The sequence below is a fragment of the Ailuropoda melanoleuca genome, chromosome 16, assembly GCF_002007445.2.
Source record: "Ailuropoda melanoleuca isolate Jingjing chromosome 16, ASM200744v2, whole genome shotgun sequence".
Classification (NCBI taxonomy): Eukaryota; Metazoa; Chordata; class Mammalia; order Carnivora; family Ursidae; genus Ailuropoda; species Ailuropoda melanoleuca.
This window is the reverse complement of record NC_048233.1, coordinates 15,417,056-15,434,027: the sequence shown is the minus strand read 5'-3', so window position 1 is coordinate 15,434,027 and position 16,972 is coordinate 15,417,056. Positions and strand designations below refer to the sequence as shown.

The 16,972-nt window shown below is 34.2% G+C and overlaps 1 protein-coding gene across 10 annotated transcripts in view; it reads left to right on the top strand.

Moving 5' to 3' along the window:
• LMO3 (LIM domain only 3) overlaps positions 1-15,448 on the top strand; it is a 62,108-nt gene extending 46,660 nt beyond the window's left edge. For 9 of the 10 annotated variants that reach the window (XM_034645446.1, XM_019799142.2, XM_019799140.2 and 6 more), the window contains 2 exons: positions 1,559-1,684; positions 12,389-15,448. In XM_034645446.1, the coding sequence (XP_034501337.1) occupies positions 1,559-1,684; positions 12,389-12,494 (232 nt within the window). In that variant the 3' untranslated portion in view covers positions 12,495-15,448. Of the gene's footprint in view, positions 1-1,558; positions 1,685-2,573; positions 3,140-12,388 lie in introns of those variants that run through there. The other variant, XM_034645443.1, reaches the window with a different exon arrangement.
• Positions 15,449-16,972: the final 1,524 nt, after the last annotated feature.

Here is a 16,972-nt window from a genome sequence, read left to right as displayed (position 1 = left end):
ACCAGTAGATGTGAGATATTCTTTTCAGAGAAAAATTATTTCTTAAAATAGGGATTGTAAACCGGGAGCACGAAGGTGATTAGAGTTATACTCCTTATTAAAATGTTTTTAAAATTCTTGTAGGAAAACAGCATCTAACGATTTTGAATTTAGTTTTCTTGAATATAAACCTTCCCCTCTTATCAAGGGCACAAGTTATACTGGCAAGCTGTTTGAAAAGCATTTATGCTTTCTACCCTCAAGGCGCTTATGTTCTTCAAGAGACAATCTAACAAAAACATAACATGAACGTTTATTACGTGTTTTGCCAGACCCTGAAAACCATTCTCACAACTCTTTCCAACAATTGTCATTAGCCTGGTAAGAGGAAATGGTTATAAGCTTGAAAATGAATATGCGTGCCTTAAGCAAAGACCTGTCTTTGGAGTATTTGGAAAGTATAAGAAGAGAAACTTCAGCACATTTGGGCGTAATCCTTAAATTCAATAAAATGAAAGACTAAGTTTTTTAAAGTACACTTTTATAAATAAAATGAGTTTTCTCCATAGCACCTTTGAATTCATTAGTTTAGAACTGCTTTTAATTTGGTCTTTCCCATGAGAGCCATTATATTTTTCTCCTGTCAGCCTGATGCTAGAGAAAAAAGAAAACTGGCAGATGTGGTGTTTTCCATCTAGTTTGCTTCCTAGTTAAAAAGTGCATTAACTGCTATGCACGGAATATTATTTATAATAACTCTTCACCACCATTAACAACTTTAAAGAAACTTGGTTTAAATATTGCCAGTGCAAATGGATAAAATATTTTATTTCCTCCCATTATGAAACTATAGAGACACTTTATTTTATACTATTTTTTTTAGGTTATCACAGTAACTATTTTCAGGAATCTATCACAAATAGGATTTTTTAAAATACCTTTTTCCTGGACAGTTCCAGTGGTTCTTTCAATATATTATGTTTCAACTCCTGGTCAAGCTATATGTAGTTTACAGCCTCATTTACTTTAATGTGCTCCTTGAATAACATAATCATAGCTTAACTATGGTATAGGGCCATAAGGTGCATGCACCTGTAATTTTTTTTGACTATTTAAATGGCTTGTTCATAAATGTTATTTTAATAATAATGGCAAACCTTCTAGTAACTAGATGTCAGAAAATACTGAGTCATTCAAATGGGTTTCTTTTCCAACGAAAATGGTGACCACGTGGCATTAAGATCAAAGTCACGATGCATTTCTATTTACTGTATTTTCTATCAAGTAGATTTTTTGGCTGCGAATTCACCTCCATTGACTTGTTTGTGTGCGGTTATGTAAGCCTCCTGATGTATTTGTCTTTTCCTTTTCTCCTCAAACGAGATGTGATTTTCATCATGAAAGGTCAACTGAGTATGTATCAGAGAAGAATACTTATGCATCTGCCGAGAATAAAACTTGCTTGTGTACATCATAAGGCATTGTGTATTGATAGCTTTGCAGGGTGTACTGGCATCTACTCTAGTCCTCATCTCAGAACTCCCTGTAAGAATTTGAAAAAAAATGTTTGCTGTTCCAGGCTCTTCGGTGTAACGGGAAACTGTGCCGCCTGTAGTAAGCTCATCCCTGCCTTTGAGATGGTGATGAGGGCCAAGGACAACGTTTACCACCTGGACTGCTTTGCATGTCAGCTTTGTAATCAGAGGTAAGCAGATTTCATTCTGGTGTCTAAAAAATGGCAAACCTCTCTTTGCTAGTTATTTATTTAATAGATGGGAATTATATATATTACTTAAAGCAATTAATCTCAGCATTTTTGTTTTCTGTGAACATGCATTGGGTGCCAGAAACAAACCGAGTGGGAGAGGTCTTAAAACTATCTTCTACCTACAGGAAGAGCATCCTATAGCAGGATGTGATAAGAAATGAGGACACTGCTACCAACTTTAGTTTTCTTCTTATTCATTCTTTACTGTTTTTCTGTCCACTTTAAAAAGTAGGTTTAAAATATCCCTAAAATTTACTTTAAAACTTTAAAAGTATCTTTAAAATGTTCTGTCTTTTTAAAAGTAGGCTTAAAATCTTAACTTGTTTGTTCTGTGAGCCAACACATTTGCGCTGAGGCAAATATACAGGAATTTGTANCATCTAGTTTGCTTCCTAGTTAAAAAGTGCATTAACTGCTATGCACGGAATATTATTTATAATAACTCTTCACCACCATTAACAACTTTAAAGAAACTTGGTTTAAATATTGCCAGTGCAAATGGATAAAATATTTTATTTCCTCCCATTATGAAACTATAGAGACACTTTATTTTATACTATTTTTTTTAGGTTATCACAGTAACTATTTTCAGGAATCTATCACAAATAGGATTTTTTAAAATACCTTTTTCCTGGACAGTTCCAGTGGTTCTTTCAATATATTATGTTTCAACTCCTGGTCAAGCTATATGTAGTTTACAGCCTCATTTACTTTAATGTGCTCCTTGAATAACATAATCATAGCTGTAACTATGGTATAGGGCCATAAGGTGCATGCACCTCTAATGTTTTTTGACTATTTAAATGGCTTGTTCACAAATGTTATTTTAATAATAATGGCAAACCTTCTAGTAACTAGATGTCAGAAAATACTGAGTCATTCAAATGGGTTTCTTTTCCAACGAAAATGGTGACCACGTGGCATTAAGATCAAAGTCACGATGCATTTCTATTTACTGTATTTTCTATCAAGTAGATTTTTTGGCTGCGAATTCACCTCCATTGACTTGTTTGTGTGCGGTTATGTAAGCCTCCTGATGTATTTGTCTTTTCCTTTTCTCCTCAAACGAGATGTGATTTTCATCATGAAAGGTCAACTGAGTATGTATCAGAGAAGAATACTTATGCATCTGCCGAGAATAAAACTTGCTTGTGTACATCATAAGGCATTGTGTATTGATAGCTTTGCAGGGTGTACTGGCATCTACTCTAGTCCTCATCTCAGAACTCCCTGTAAGAATTTGAAAAAAAATGTTTGCTGTTCCAGGCTCTTCGGTGTAACGGGAAACTGTGCCGCCTGTAGTAAGCTCATCCCTGCCTTTGAGATGGTGATGAGGGCCAAGGACAACGTTTACCACCTGGACTGCTTTGCATGTCAGCTTTGTAATCAGAGGTAAGCAGATTTCATTCTGGTGTCTAAAAAATGGCAAACCTCTCTTTGCTAGTTATTTATTTAATAGATGGGAATTATATATATTACTTAAAGCAATTAATCTCAGCATTTTTGTTTTCTGTGAACATTCATTGGGTGCCAGAAACAAACCGAGTGGGAGAGGTCTTAAAACTATCTTCTACCTACAGGAAGAGCATCCTATAGCAGGATGTGATAAGAAATGAGGACACTGCTACCAACTTTAGTTTTCTTCTTATTCATTCTTTACTGTTTTTCTGTCCACTTTAAAAAGTAGGTTTAAAATATCCCTAAAATTTACTTTAAAACTTTAAAAGTATCTTTAAAATGTTCTGTCTTTTTAAAAGTAGGCTTAAAATCTTAACTTGTTTGTTCTGTGAGCCAACACATTTGCGCTGAGGCAAATATACAGGAATTTGTAGGAGGTAGTGTGTCTTCAGCTTATTTTTCCTATTTATGGTTGCCCTATCTCTTGATTTCTTAGCATGAATTTTAACCTTGTAATATGTACTTTTTAAGTTACTTTAAGTCTCTTTGGGAATGAGGCCAGATAAAGCTAATAATTAAACACTTACCAGCATTGGACAGGCAGCATAGGCACAAGGAATCTAGAAACCTAAATTCTAGGCTGGGCTTTGCCTCCATTTTAGCTCTCTTGACCTCGGTTTTCTCACTTACAACAAAGGGGAGCTGAGTGAGTCAATCTCAGAAAACTCTCTCATCTCAAAGCATTATCACTTTATTCCATTTTTCCTTCTTGAAAGTTATAACTTTTATTGCCAGCGGAAGCTATACACTGCTGATACCTGTTTAATGTGACAAATGCAGAGGATATTAGAATATGAAACTGTACCTATCATTGAAATACATTTAAAAAATGAGTACACTTGATGGATGTTGATGAAAATATACTCAGCGTGTGTGACAACACCCGTACATACTATATAACCAGGACATATTCGTTGCATCAAGTTCTCAGTTATTGTGATTTGCACTGCTTTACTATTCAATGCAGCATCTTCTAATGAGGCACTGTATAGAGTAGTAGAGAGAACATGATTTTTTATAGGGAGAACTGGATTCAAATTCCAGCCCCATCGTATATTAGCTCTGACATCCTGAGTCTGTTACTTAATCTCTGAGATTGGTTTCCACCCCCTGACAATGGAGACACTAATACCTATCTTACAGATTTTGAAAATAAAGTGATTTATATTAAATACCAGAAGCACAATTGGTTCTAAAAAATTAATTCTTTTATCTTGATATTTATAATTTACTTTGACCAAGTAATATTCCACTAACTTGGTTTTTACACAAGATATATATCTCAAAAAAAAAAGATAATCTCAATAATATGTCCTGTTAAATGGGGATGTTCAGAGTAGTACCCAGTATACANATCTTGATATTTATAATTTACTTTGACCAAGTAATATTCCACTAACTTGGTTTTTACACAAGATATATATCTAAAAAAAAAAGATAATCTCAATAATATGTCCTGTTAAATGGGGATGTTCAGAGTAGTACCCAGTATACTTTGCAATATCTAATTTATCCAGGAAATAATTCAAGAAATCATCTTACAACACCTTGAGTGTTCCCAACAAACTTTTGGAATCAAAGCAGGTTAATACAGTTGATGGTGACATGGAGCCAAAAATAAATTGGCAAGTATGTGTGTAAAGATACAGACACATGAACATAAGTATCTACACATTCATACATTCATATGCATGTGTACAGGTATGTGTATATATTTTAAAGGTGTATTAGTAGTAAATTTGGAATACTTCTGTTGGCTTGTCATATTCATCCACTAACAGCATCCACTCACAATACAGTTATCTTTATGCAATAATAACACTTACTGCTTTTCTACTTATAAAAGGTTACATATTCATAGTAGAAATTTTGGAAAATAGGGATAAGGAATCATATTGTCCCATGTCTCACTATTCTAAAAGAAGGCATTTTAATATTTTGGTGTATAGCTAGCCATATGTTTTCTTATGCATGTACGATGAATGATATATAGCATATATTTTGTAATACATTTGAGCAGCTTAAAGAAAAAGAAACAGGGAAGAATCCTAATGTCTGATATTTGGACTTTTTCATTTACAATAGTATGCTTTTCAAATTCTTTCAAGGTATCTTAAGTCTTGTGTTTCGTTATATGAGTAGAGCTTCATATGTTAAATCAGTCTTCTATCATCAGATGTATAGGCTATTTCTTCAACTTTTTATATTATCAATATTATCAACATAATATTGTAAACATGATATTAAAAAAAAAACAATATTCAAGCCTGTGTCAGGATAAATCCACAGGAGTACAATTAACTGGACAAAATATATAACTGTTTAAAGGTTTATGTTATATATTGTTAAAATGCTCTCCCGAACAGTTATACCACTTATTCTCACACCAGAAATGTAAAAGCCTTGTATTCCTTTATACTCACTCTAACACTGGGAATTATTATTTAAAAAGAAATCCTTGTCACCCTGAGGGATGAAAGATGGTGTCCCATTATAATTTTTAATTAGTATTTATTTGATTTCTAGTGGCCCTTTGACATTTCTTCTTTTGGGGAACGGTCTATTTATGCCCTTTGTCCATTTTTCCATTAGGGCAGTCTCCCCTATTTTATCCGTGTTCTACGCAGAAAATTAAAACATCATTCAAGTGCTAAACCCAGCCTAAATTCTATTATGATGCAAAGTAATTGTAGGTTGTTAATGCTATTTACAAATCGTATATCAATTTTATTTCACCATTGAAATAAAAAGTTGCATTCACAATTAAGTCTATCTCCTCAGTAGAACTCAGTCAAGTAAGACAAACACTCCTAAATTTTGACTCTAAAACTGTTCACATTCTTATTGCTGCAAAATACTATTCTAGTATCATTATTAAAGTACCTAATATATTTCTGTGTTCGCTTCATTTATTACATGCCGTAATGGGACTGCATATCTTTAGTGCTGGTTATGCACAATTAGCACTTAGTTATTGTCTTGTCACTTCAGCCCCTACAAGACAAACTTCTTTAATGCAAGAAGTCAGCTAATCTTCATCAGTCAAGCAAAGCAGACAAATTTTGTTACTCTGAATGCAGAAGGTTTTCAACATAGGAGATTTTCTTTTTACTTTGACATTTGCTGGGGAAATCCTCTCCAATAAAGCCATATGCCACATGAGCCTATACTTTCAGTAGCCAAATCATTATTATAGCATTGCACCTTTTCAAGTGAAACACAAAGCAAATAGATAATTTATAGGCACTTTCCCTTAAGCAAACTTTATTGACATCTGAGATTGTGGTATTATAAATGCTTATGAATTTTATTTAGCAGTTATTTCATCTTAACTTTTTAATCAAAAGATCATTCAGATCGAAAGCATTTCTGAATGTTTCAAAAGTGGTAGTAAAAATAACTTTTCGGGATTGGTTGTTTCTTGTATATACCCTCTCTGCTCTTTTTAGAGGGTATGGCTAAAGATGTGAATCCTGAATTAAACATCTAAGGTTATTTTTCTCTATTAACAGAAGCAGAGGAATGTTATTTCAAGCATCTTAGATGATAACTTCAATCTCACTCAGAATTGAAGAATTCTATGTAATAGGTTAATTTCTTAAAGGTGACTAAATCCCCTCCTCCTTAGACAATTCTGTAATACAAAACGATGGTTTTATAAGAAAAGGAAAGAATATATTTGTTTGTAATGAAGTTGCCTCAAATACATAGAACCGTGTAACACTAAAGAATAAAAGCACTGTGCTAGGCTCTGGAAAGAGAGGTGAAAAAAAACTAGTTTCTCTCTTAGAGATATTCAGAGCTTTGGGAGAGAGACACGACATCAAAGACTCACAGAAGAGTGTAATCGATGCTAAACAGATCTATACTGAGGAAAAGAGAGGTCTGTCCTTCTTGAAGTCTTAGAGAAGCATCAAAGGGTTGATGTGCCGCGTTTTAAAACAGAACTCCCTAGGACTGGTTGGAATGTAGGAATTGTGTCTGGTGGGGGTTGGGGAAGACGAGGAAGCCAAGGAGCAGTGAGAAAAGGGTTTTCCAGACAGATGGAGCATCATGCAAGGCATGGAAGTGTGAAAGCATTTAATGTGTGCAGGAAACAAAAAGTAGCTCAGAGTGCTCAGAGATTAGAGAGGGAGGTTGGTAGGGATATGGAGAAGGAGGGAATGGCATGAGGATCAGGAGAAAGTAAAATTGTAAAGGTAGGAAGTCAAGGGATGAAAGTCAAAATGAACACAAATTTAAATTATCTATCTAAAATACCTTTGTTATTTAAAGCTATTCAGTTCTGGAATAAATCTGTCTTAACCAGTATTTACTTGACCACCCACCTCAAGTGGTAGTATAATTCACGGTGGTATTCCGAAGGGTTCCAAAGAACTAGAACTCATGGGCACTTACCTCAGCACCGCAGTCCAGATTGGGAAACTTGTTACCCATTCATGGGAAAATCTGAAATGCCAAAGTAAATGACACGCCACTAAATAAGAGCTTTGGGAAAGATCAGAATGAGTTGGCATTGTCAGGGACTAGTGATGGAGGGAATGGAAGCCAAAGAATTTTTAGAATTTAAACAGTTGGAAAAAAGGGAGAAATAGTCCTGGTTAAGGAAGGCTTAAGCAAAGGTGAAAAAAATTATCATTAACAAATAATGATAGCAGAATTCTTATATAGTGCTGATCAGACAGCAGACACTGTTCTGTTTTACATGTGCTCATTTAATCTCAATATAATAAGATCCTATTATTATCCTCATTTTACAGATGAAGTAACTGACGTACAGAAAATTTAAATAACTTGCCCCAGAAAACAATGATAAAAAATGGTAGACTCAAAATGTGAAACCAGACAGTCTGGTTTTAGTCTCTCGACTCAGAGCTGATATGAGGGCCCTGGACTCTTTCATGAGGGGTATTTTATTTTCTGACTGCATAGACATAAATGGGAATAGATATGGTGAAGTTAAAGCAAGGTAGACTTTGAATAATTTATTGCAGGATTCGGGATGTGGGTAGTGTAATTTGGCACAAAGGTGACCAGGAATGAAGTATGTCATGACAACTGGACAGTGTTTGGGAGAAGAGTGTAAATTTGTTCACAGTGTATAGTGGTGGGACGATGGGGATATAATCAGTACCACTTACTGAAAACAACATACAGCATTGAAATCTCCATCTTTAGTAACTGAGGATGCTACATAGAAAATAGAGACATTTGAAATACGGACTGGATCCCCCCCCCAACCCTTTTTAAAGTATTGTGGAGTTGGGAACTAACTGATAGCGACTGATCTCAGGGAAATAAGATGACTAAGTTAACATTTTCATTCTTAGAAAGGATGTGAAAGGAGGTTACAAATGGAAGCTTCTTTGCAGAGGCTGTTCATAACCTGTTTAAAACTACTCTAAGCCCCATATTTTATAAGGGTGATTTATTAATTATATTTACTTTCTGTACTTCTCAAGTCTCTAAGACTGTATGAGTGCAATTAGAATGAGTCCAAAATATCTGGAAATTAAATCTATTATTATTAACTCCAAAACATCAAGCTTAAATGACTGAGTAATCTAATTGGGCATCTTTTTATTCCTTAACATACTTTTTTTTTTAAATGAAGGCAAAATTAATTGAACTGACTACATCACAAGCAATTAGGATTAGATTACAAGGAAGATTATCATCTTATTTTCAGGAATTTTAGCCTGACCTATTAATATACTTACAGTATCCTCTGGCCATCACTGCTTCTGTAATATTTTTTCTGCCAATGCTAAATCTCATAAGGAACTCATAACGTTGGAAATTACCCTTTCTCACAAGATCAGTTATCGATTATTTTGTTAAACATCTAACATCTGCATTGCTGTTTCTCCAGTTTCCTCATGTTTATATATGGAACATTTTAAAGCAGTACACCGATCCAGGGGCACCTGGATGCTGCAGTCGGTTAAGTGTCTGACTCTTGGTTTCGGCTCAGGTCCTGATCTCAGGGTCATGAGATGGAGCCCGGCATTGGGCTCCGTGCTCAGCTTGGAGTCTGCTTGGGTTTCTCTCTTCCCTCTCCCTCTGCCCCTCCCCCTGCATTCTCTCTCTCTCCTCTCTCAAATAAATAAATAAATAAATAAATAAATAAATAAATAAATAAATAAATAGTTTAAAAAAGGAGTATACCAATCCTAATCACAAAGCAGTTATAATCTGCTTTAATCATAGCTTTCAAAACTGTTTTAAGTTATATTCATGTGACATTTCTCACCCACATGTTCTGTTTTGACTTTTCAGTATAAATTGAAATGCACATAAAATGTACTTTGTCCAGTTGACAACATTAGCAACGAAACATTTTAGGTAGGACTATTTTTAGATGTATCCCATTTATACTACCAACATCTCATTGAATGGTAGGTAGACTTTTTTTAAAGTGACGCAAAGGAATATTAACAATACAAAAAACCTGTATTAACTTCACAGCCTTCTGCTTTACTGCTTCCACATAAAGCATGGGTCTTGAGCCCAAAGAGACCAGAGTCCCTTTCCTTCCTCTATCATACACATTCTAACTATGGAGCCTTGGCAGGTTTCTTAAAATTCTGGGAGGAAGCCTGAGGTTTTTCATCTGAAAAAGGCAGTAATAATATCTACTTTGTCAGTTGAACATAAGGAATAAAAGCAATCATGCATACACGTACTTAGCATTAGCACATGGTAAGTGCTTTATAGAAGGTGGCTGCTTTAATTATCTACACGCCGAACACTGAAGGAAGGCTTTATGTACTTCGTTTCTACTCTTTACCACCCACTTTAAAAAGTCACTTATATTAAAGATTAGAAGAAATGAAGTTTCCTCTTCAATATCATAAGTGGAAGGTTGGGATTTGACCTCTATTCGTTGCATTATACCTCTCTGCCTCTGATATATTTCTTATTTTAACATCCCTACAATTCAGAAATGTAGCTATTTTATCTTACCCACACAGAGTTGACTCAGAGTATGAAATGAACCCTATAACTTGCATTGGGTAGCATCAGGGCTCAGGACGAGGTCCCCAGGCTCTTGGTTCAATGATTTTCTCACGATAATTACACTGAATTTATTAATCTACAAACAAAAATTATCTGAATTTCAAGGCTTTTGAAAGTAAAAATGATATAACTTCACATGACAAAAAAAAAAATGTTTTTATTTGGGGTGCCAGACTGGCTCAGCTGGTAGAGCATGTGACTTATCTCTGGGTTGTGAGTTCAAGCCCCAAGTAGACCATATTTTTTAAAAAAAAATTTTTTTTGATACTGCATAGAATTTGGGGGCTTGTTAGAAAACTGAAGCAAAATTTTAGTCAGTATGGAGTTGAAAGAGTATTTCCAATTCAGTTGGTTTTTAGGGGAAAAAAGAATTCAGTACGATTACCTAGAACACAAGAGTATTTGTTGAACTTATTTCTTTTTATGTGCTATTTTATCATTAGCTTATTAGTTCAAATTAATTTAAACGGTAATATAAATTGAAAGTTTTGAACAGTAATCAGATATATCCTATATGCTATTTTATGCAATCTCACATAAAAGATAAGTATCCAATTTGGCTACTTAGGTCTGTCCAACAGAAGAAATATTTCCTTTTATTTAACATATCTTAATATCAGGGTAATCTACAAAACCTCGTTTACTCACACACCACTTTTTAAGCACAATATTTAAAGTTTATAGTTTACAACTAATAAAAAGAAGGTATACTTAAGGTTCAAGCTTGAATGTTCATTCTGTCCAATAGCCTTGACCGCAAACTCCAGGATTTCAAGATCAGCGCTTAGTCTGTACTTTCAATCAACACCATCAGCAGGCAGTAATCCTAGGGAAAAAAAGTAAATTCCACAAATAAACAGACCAATCTTCCTTTAAGAGGAAAGCTAATTCTTTTCAATCTACTTTTTTTATTACACTATTTTCCCCCTCTATCTACTTAGCTAGAATAAGGATAAATTTCCAAAGCTACCCAGTTGGAAAATAAATAGGTTCACTGTTTGTCTAGCATTCCAATCTTTGCAAATGTAAATCAGTCCAACTGCTCCTCATTTAAACCTTCAACTTCACAAAACATTAAAGGGTTGCTTTTACTACACAATTTAATCTATCCACTAAGATTTCTGCTTGAACATCATTCGAAATTGACTATCTGATAAAGAGAGACCACTATCAAAGGTCAGTGAGGTCAACTTGTATAATTACAAGTAGTTTTACTGGGTCAACTCTACTAGACACTGCTGTTTGAAGGTTAAATTGTTACAATTAAAAATATATACAGATCTCCCCAGAGTTACTTTATTGTTAAATGTACTGGAAACAGCACGAGCATTTATTTCTGACCTTAATTGTGTCCAAAGTGTCACCGCTGGGAAATTATGCAAAAAAGAGCACTTATTAAAAACACTACAATCTTGCACATTAAACAATGCTTTATAGAATAAAATACATAATTAGCTACTGGAAACTAGTTTATTTATCACATCAATATTAAGAAGTTCATTCAGGTTACTCCCTTTCGTTTAATTGGGAGTGTGCTAAGAAATGACATTTAATATTTCATAGTTGGTGAACTTCCCATAAACAATGGAATATGGCCCAGCATCAGAGTCTGATGCTAAAACAACTTTTCCTCAGAACAATCACTTCCAGATTACTAGAATTTAATCACATTTTAATAACAGAGAGTAAAAGGAAGCTTTAAATGGGAAGCTTTAAAATAGGCCACTTTCTAATTGTTTGATACATTTTAATGCCTCTTACTTTTTTTTAATAAAGTGAATAAATGGCCAATGGTGAAATCTTCTATAATCACTACGGGGAAATACTATTATCATTCTTTCTTTTATTTTGATGACTGTAAGTATAGACCAATTATTTTTATTTTCTTTCCAAAGTGGTGATAAAAATCACCTTTGCCGCCCAAGGTGTTTTCCTCCATTTTCTTATCCTTTTTATATATAAATGTAGGATTTCAAATTTTGTGTGCAGTGTTTCATTAAATGACATACATGGTTTAATTTCGACAATAAAGGCAACTTTCTAAACCAAGCTTTCAAATTCAGGGAATTACTGTGTGGCATTATTACAAAGAAAAGAAATCTTCAAATCTATAGATTGGAGTGAAATGATCTTAACACATTTTATTTTTTAAAATATTTTCAGATTTTGTGTTGGAGACAAATTTTTCCTAAAGAATAACATGATTCTTTGCCAGACGGACTACGAAGAAGGTTTAATGAAAGAAGGTTATGCACCCCAGGTTCGCTGATCTATCAACATCACCCCATTAAGAATACAAAGCACTACATTCTTTTATCTTTTTTGCTCCACATGTATATGAGAATTGACACAGGAACCTACTGAATAGCGTAGATCTAGGAAAGCAGGATGGTTATATGGAATAAAAGGCGGACTGCATCTGTATGTAGTGAAATTGCCCCAGTTCAGAGTTGAATGTTTATTATTAAAGAAAAAAGTAATGTACATATTGCTGGATTTTTTTGCTTGCTATTCGTTTTTGTGTCACTTGGCATGAGATGTTTATTTTCGACTATTGTATATAATGTATTGTAATATTTGAAGCACAAATGTAATACAGTTTTATTGTGTTACCATTTGTGTTCTGTTTGCTTCTTTGTATTGTTGCATTTAGTACAATCAGTGTTTAAACTTACTGTATATTTATGCTTTCTGTATCTACCAGCTATTTTAAATGAGCTGTAACTTTCTAGTAAAGAATTGAAGAGCAAATCTCACTAATGATACACATATAGATAAAGCAAGTCTATCAACATTAAAATACTAAGAAAAAAAAAGAAATGAAGACACACACAAAGCATTTTAGCAACATCCACTATTATTGCCGCTATGATTTAGTCTATCAGTGTTCTCATTATAACCCCCGATTTTCAGGGGGTTAAAGATCAGCTTTAAAAAATGCATAAAAATTTCATCTTAAAGCACTTTCATTTTATACCAACGTGAAAAGTGCCATTTTTAGAATAACTTTAAAGCTTAGCAGTTATCCTTTTAATATCCTTTGTGTGTTTGTGTGTGCTCTTTACCTACACAATGGCTTTGTTTCTTCTTTTTTGGTTGTGTTTTTTTTTTTTCCAGCCACTTACCCTTATGTAAACTAGTGCCTTTGGGTATCATGAAAAATTTGTCCAAAGGGTTACTTTAGACAAGTGTTACCACAATTATGAGATAATTTTAAAACGATAAATTTCTTGTACAAATTTTGCCCAGATTTCTCCCTAAGAGCTTAGGGTTTAATAACTTCATGGCTTGATAAATTTCTGGCACTGAAAGGATTTGAGTGCAAATCTACTGAACCACGATAATGCACACTGAAGCTATGATGATATTTGAGTTGTGAGCTTACTTTTTTGATCAGAGCAACATAGTGCTTACAGAATCTTCTAGAAGAAGAGAAACAAAGGGATTGTCAAAGAGCTGAGAACTGGTGATTATATATTTTTCTGTATTTACCTGACACTTATTTTAATGTTCAAAAGTGAAGACTTTAAAAGTTTGACATGTCTTACTCTTACTGCTTTCTTGAAGTAGTTACCCACTCAGAATATATCACACTTAAGGCTGAAATCTGTCATGCCATTTTTTAAAGGTGAAAAATTATTCCCTTACCAACATGATAGATGAGAAAGAAGAAAGCTTTCTAGAAACAAATTATGGAGACCGATTTTTTCAATTACAATTAAGGAAATAAAAATAAGACTATGATCCCTTCTTCTGGGTTGCTCACACTTTGCTTCTTTGCTTCTGCTCCCTGTAATAGAACTACTTTTCAACAAATCTAATTCGACACGGGCACAGTGAAACATATTTTGCTACAGAAAATTTAGTGCTGTGGGTTTTCTTTTGTCTTTTCTTTTCTTTTCTTTTCTTTTCTTTTCTTTTCTTTTCTTTTCTTTTCTTTTCTTTTCTTTCTTTCTTTCTTTCTTTCTTTCTTTCTTTCTTTCTTCCTTCCTTCCTTCCTTCCTTCCTTTCTTTCTTTCTTTCTTTCTTTCTTTCATCACTTGTATAGGAAACACTATTTCCCAGTGTTATTTGCATACATATTTTGTCCTGCCAATAGACGCATTGCAGATGAAAATTAAATGTGATACCTGAATTCTTGGTTTGGGGCCAAAATATTAAACTGAAAATAATGCTGGTGTGGATTTGTTTTAAAACAAAGCTTTATTATGAACATGCATGTGAATCTGGATATTGCCTCTCATTTTTAAGAAATGGTTCTGTGAAAAGTGAATGATATGTATTTTTACAAATACTTCATGGTTAAGAGTGTTCAAGTCACATGTCCCCCAGATTTGAGATATATCAAAAAAAAAAAAATTCCAAAAATAGCTATTTGGGGCCCACAAAATAACTATTATTTTAGCCTTAGAGCCTTACATTTGTTTCATGATAAGACTTGCATAGCCAAAACCAAAACCAAACCAAACAAAAGGTGGGGTGGGAGGCAGAGGATACATGAAAAGTGGTTTTTCTCAAGCAGCCCTGTGGGCCCCCATTAAGAGGTGTCGGGAATTCATGTGGATGTCAAATTGTAATTGCCAGTATCTTTTTCAAATAATCATTTTTAGATTTAAATGGTTTTGCATATGTTTATCAATTTGTCAAAATACTTGTAAATTGGGAACAAACTTCTTAGCTCCTGGAAACTGTTCAATTATCCTTGCCACCCAAAGAACAAGTTTTTACTGCCTTTTCTTTTCCCAAATCCTCCAGGAATTAATTCTTATGGATTTTTACTACAAGCAAAATTACTCACCTGGATTAAAGATTAAGGCCTTAATCTCTTTAGATTATCTCTAATCTCCATGAAATTGTGAAACCAGACAAAAATGGGTCATTTTATAGCTAATTGCCCATAGACAGTAGCATTTTTGACCTGAAGTACTAAGCTAATTGTCTTGACTACGCAAAGTCCCTGAATTGTCATCACCTTTCCTCTTTGTGTTGTGTAGCCCTGACGTCACTTAGCTTGCTGCCCAATGCCTCCAGTAGGACATCTCCAACAGAGCTTTGATTTCTCAAACAGTGAAAGCTCCCCTCCTAACACGCATCTCGGAGAGGCTGCCTATGATGAAGGAGCAGGCACCTCGCTCCACCAGAGTGCTGGTTGAGTTTAAAAGCTGACCTGTGTTTGTAATTTCACTTTCATCTTGCTTAATAAATATCTGCTGGATTCTTTCATTCATTTTTTTATATTTGGATTTATGTTTTTAGTAAAAAGGGGTATTATACTCTTGATTGAGCTTAATTGGCAAATACTAAGATAATATCTAGAAAGCGTACGTTGAGTCCGCTTGAAAAAAAGAATAAAGTGTGTAAGGACACTTACTTTCAAAAGGTAAATCATAACACGCATAGACAGAGTACCTCAGATGCTTTCTCCAAATGTTATGTTTAAGATCTCCGAGCTGGGTCGTTTATTGTTACTTACTTTTGTGGGGAAAATAAAACTGTCAAAAATGAAGGTAGCAATCGCTGGGTGTAATTTTGTACATTTACACAAATTTCCAGTGATCTTCCTGAAAGCAACTGTGTTGCTGTCATCAGACTCAATTTCAAATTTCCTATTTTCTGTATAATGAATTAAAACAAAACAAAACAAAAAACCTCAACGAAATCCTACATTTTCTGGGAAGAGATGTGCCTGCAATGAAACAGGGTGGTGAAAATTATATCTGTGGTAAAACATAACGTGTACAAGTGGTTTCCTTTTAACTATCATTTAAAGCAAGCTCCTCTCACCATAGACACTTAAACAATTTCATAGAAATGATACAGGCCAAACATGTTTAGCGTTCACTTCTGCAAGTTGCAAAAACAACGTGCATGTTCATTGTAATAGGCCATTAGCACAGAATACAATTTTAGCAAAAGCCTTTTGATTACTACTGTTTCTTAAATACACTATAATAGATATTTCTTAAATGTAGTTTTAATGCAAGTTAAGGCAATAGAGAGCAAACTGTTAATATAGGCATTATTTCAATTGACATTTATTGAGTACCTACTATGTGACAGGCCTTGCCCTGAGCATTCAGAGAGCCTCCTCCTGGGCTGACTTCCGGTCCTCCAGACGTCAGAACATTTTAGTGCATCTCTGCGCTCGTTTGGACTCATCAAAAACCTACGAATAATGAGCACACGAGAGCGAATACCATCTTCTACCTATTCAGCATGTCATTGGTATGAAGGACCCAGAAAATATCTCAAGTAATCAATGTGTTCAGAGAATTATCTCACACAAATTACTCATTAACTCAATAGCACATAATAAAAAAGAACATCAATTAATTAATGAGTCACCCTCAGATCACGAAGATTACAGTAGAGCTTTGTTGAAATAGCGGTTATAAATGGAGCTGCCTCTCTTTATTCATTGTTTGCAATTGGCCCATTATTTGGCTGAAACCAGTGTCATATTTAACACATGCCTGTAGGTAATTATGTGATTAGTGTCATAAATGAAGAAGTCAGAAATTGCATTGCTTATAAGACCTTACAAATGGTCAGAAAAATAAGAGCAAGTCTCATTTGTACTATATCTTCCTCCAAGGCCAAGCTATTAGAAGGACATTATCTATCTAAAAGGTATACTTTTACATTTAAAAGACTTTCATGCTGCACATTGTAAGGATTAGTTGCTAAAACACTTAAAAGTAAAATTTACAATGCTTTAGAATACACATAACTTAATTTCAGTAACTT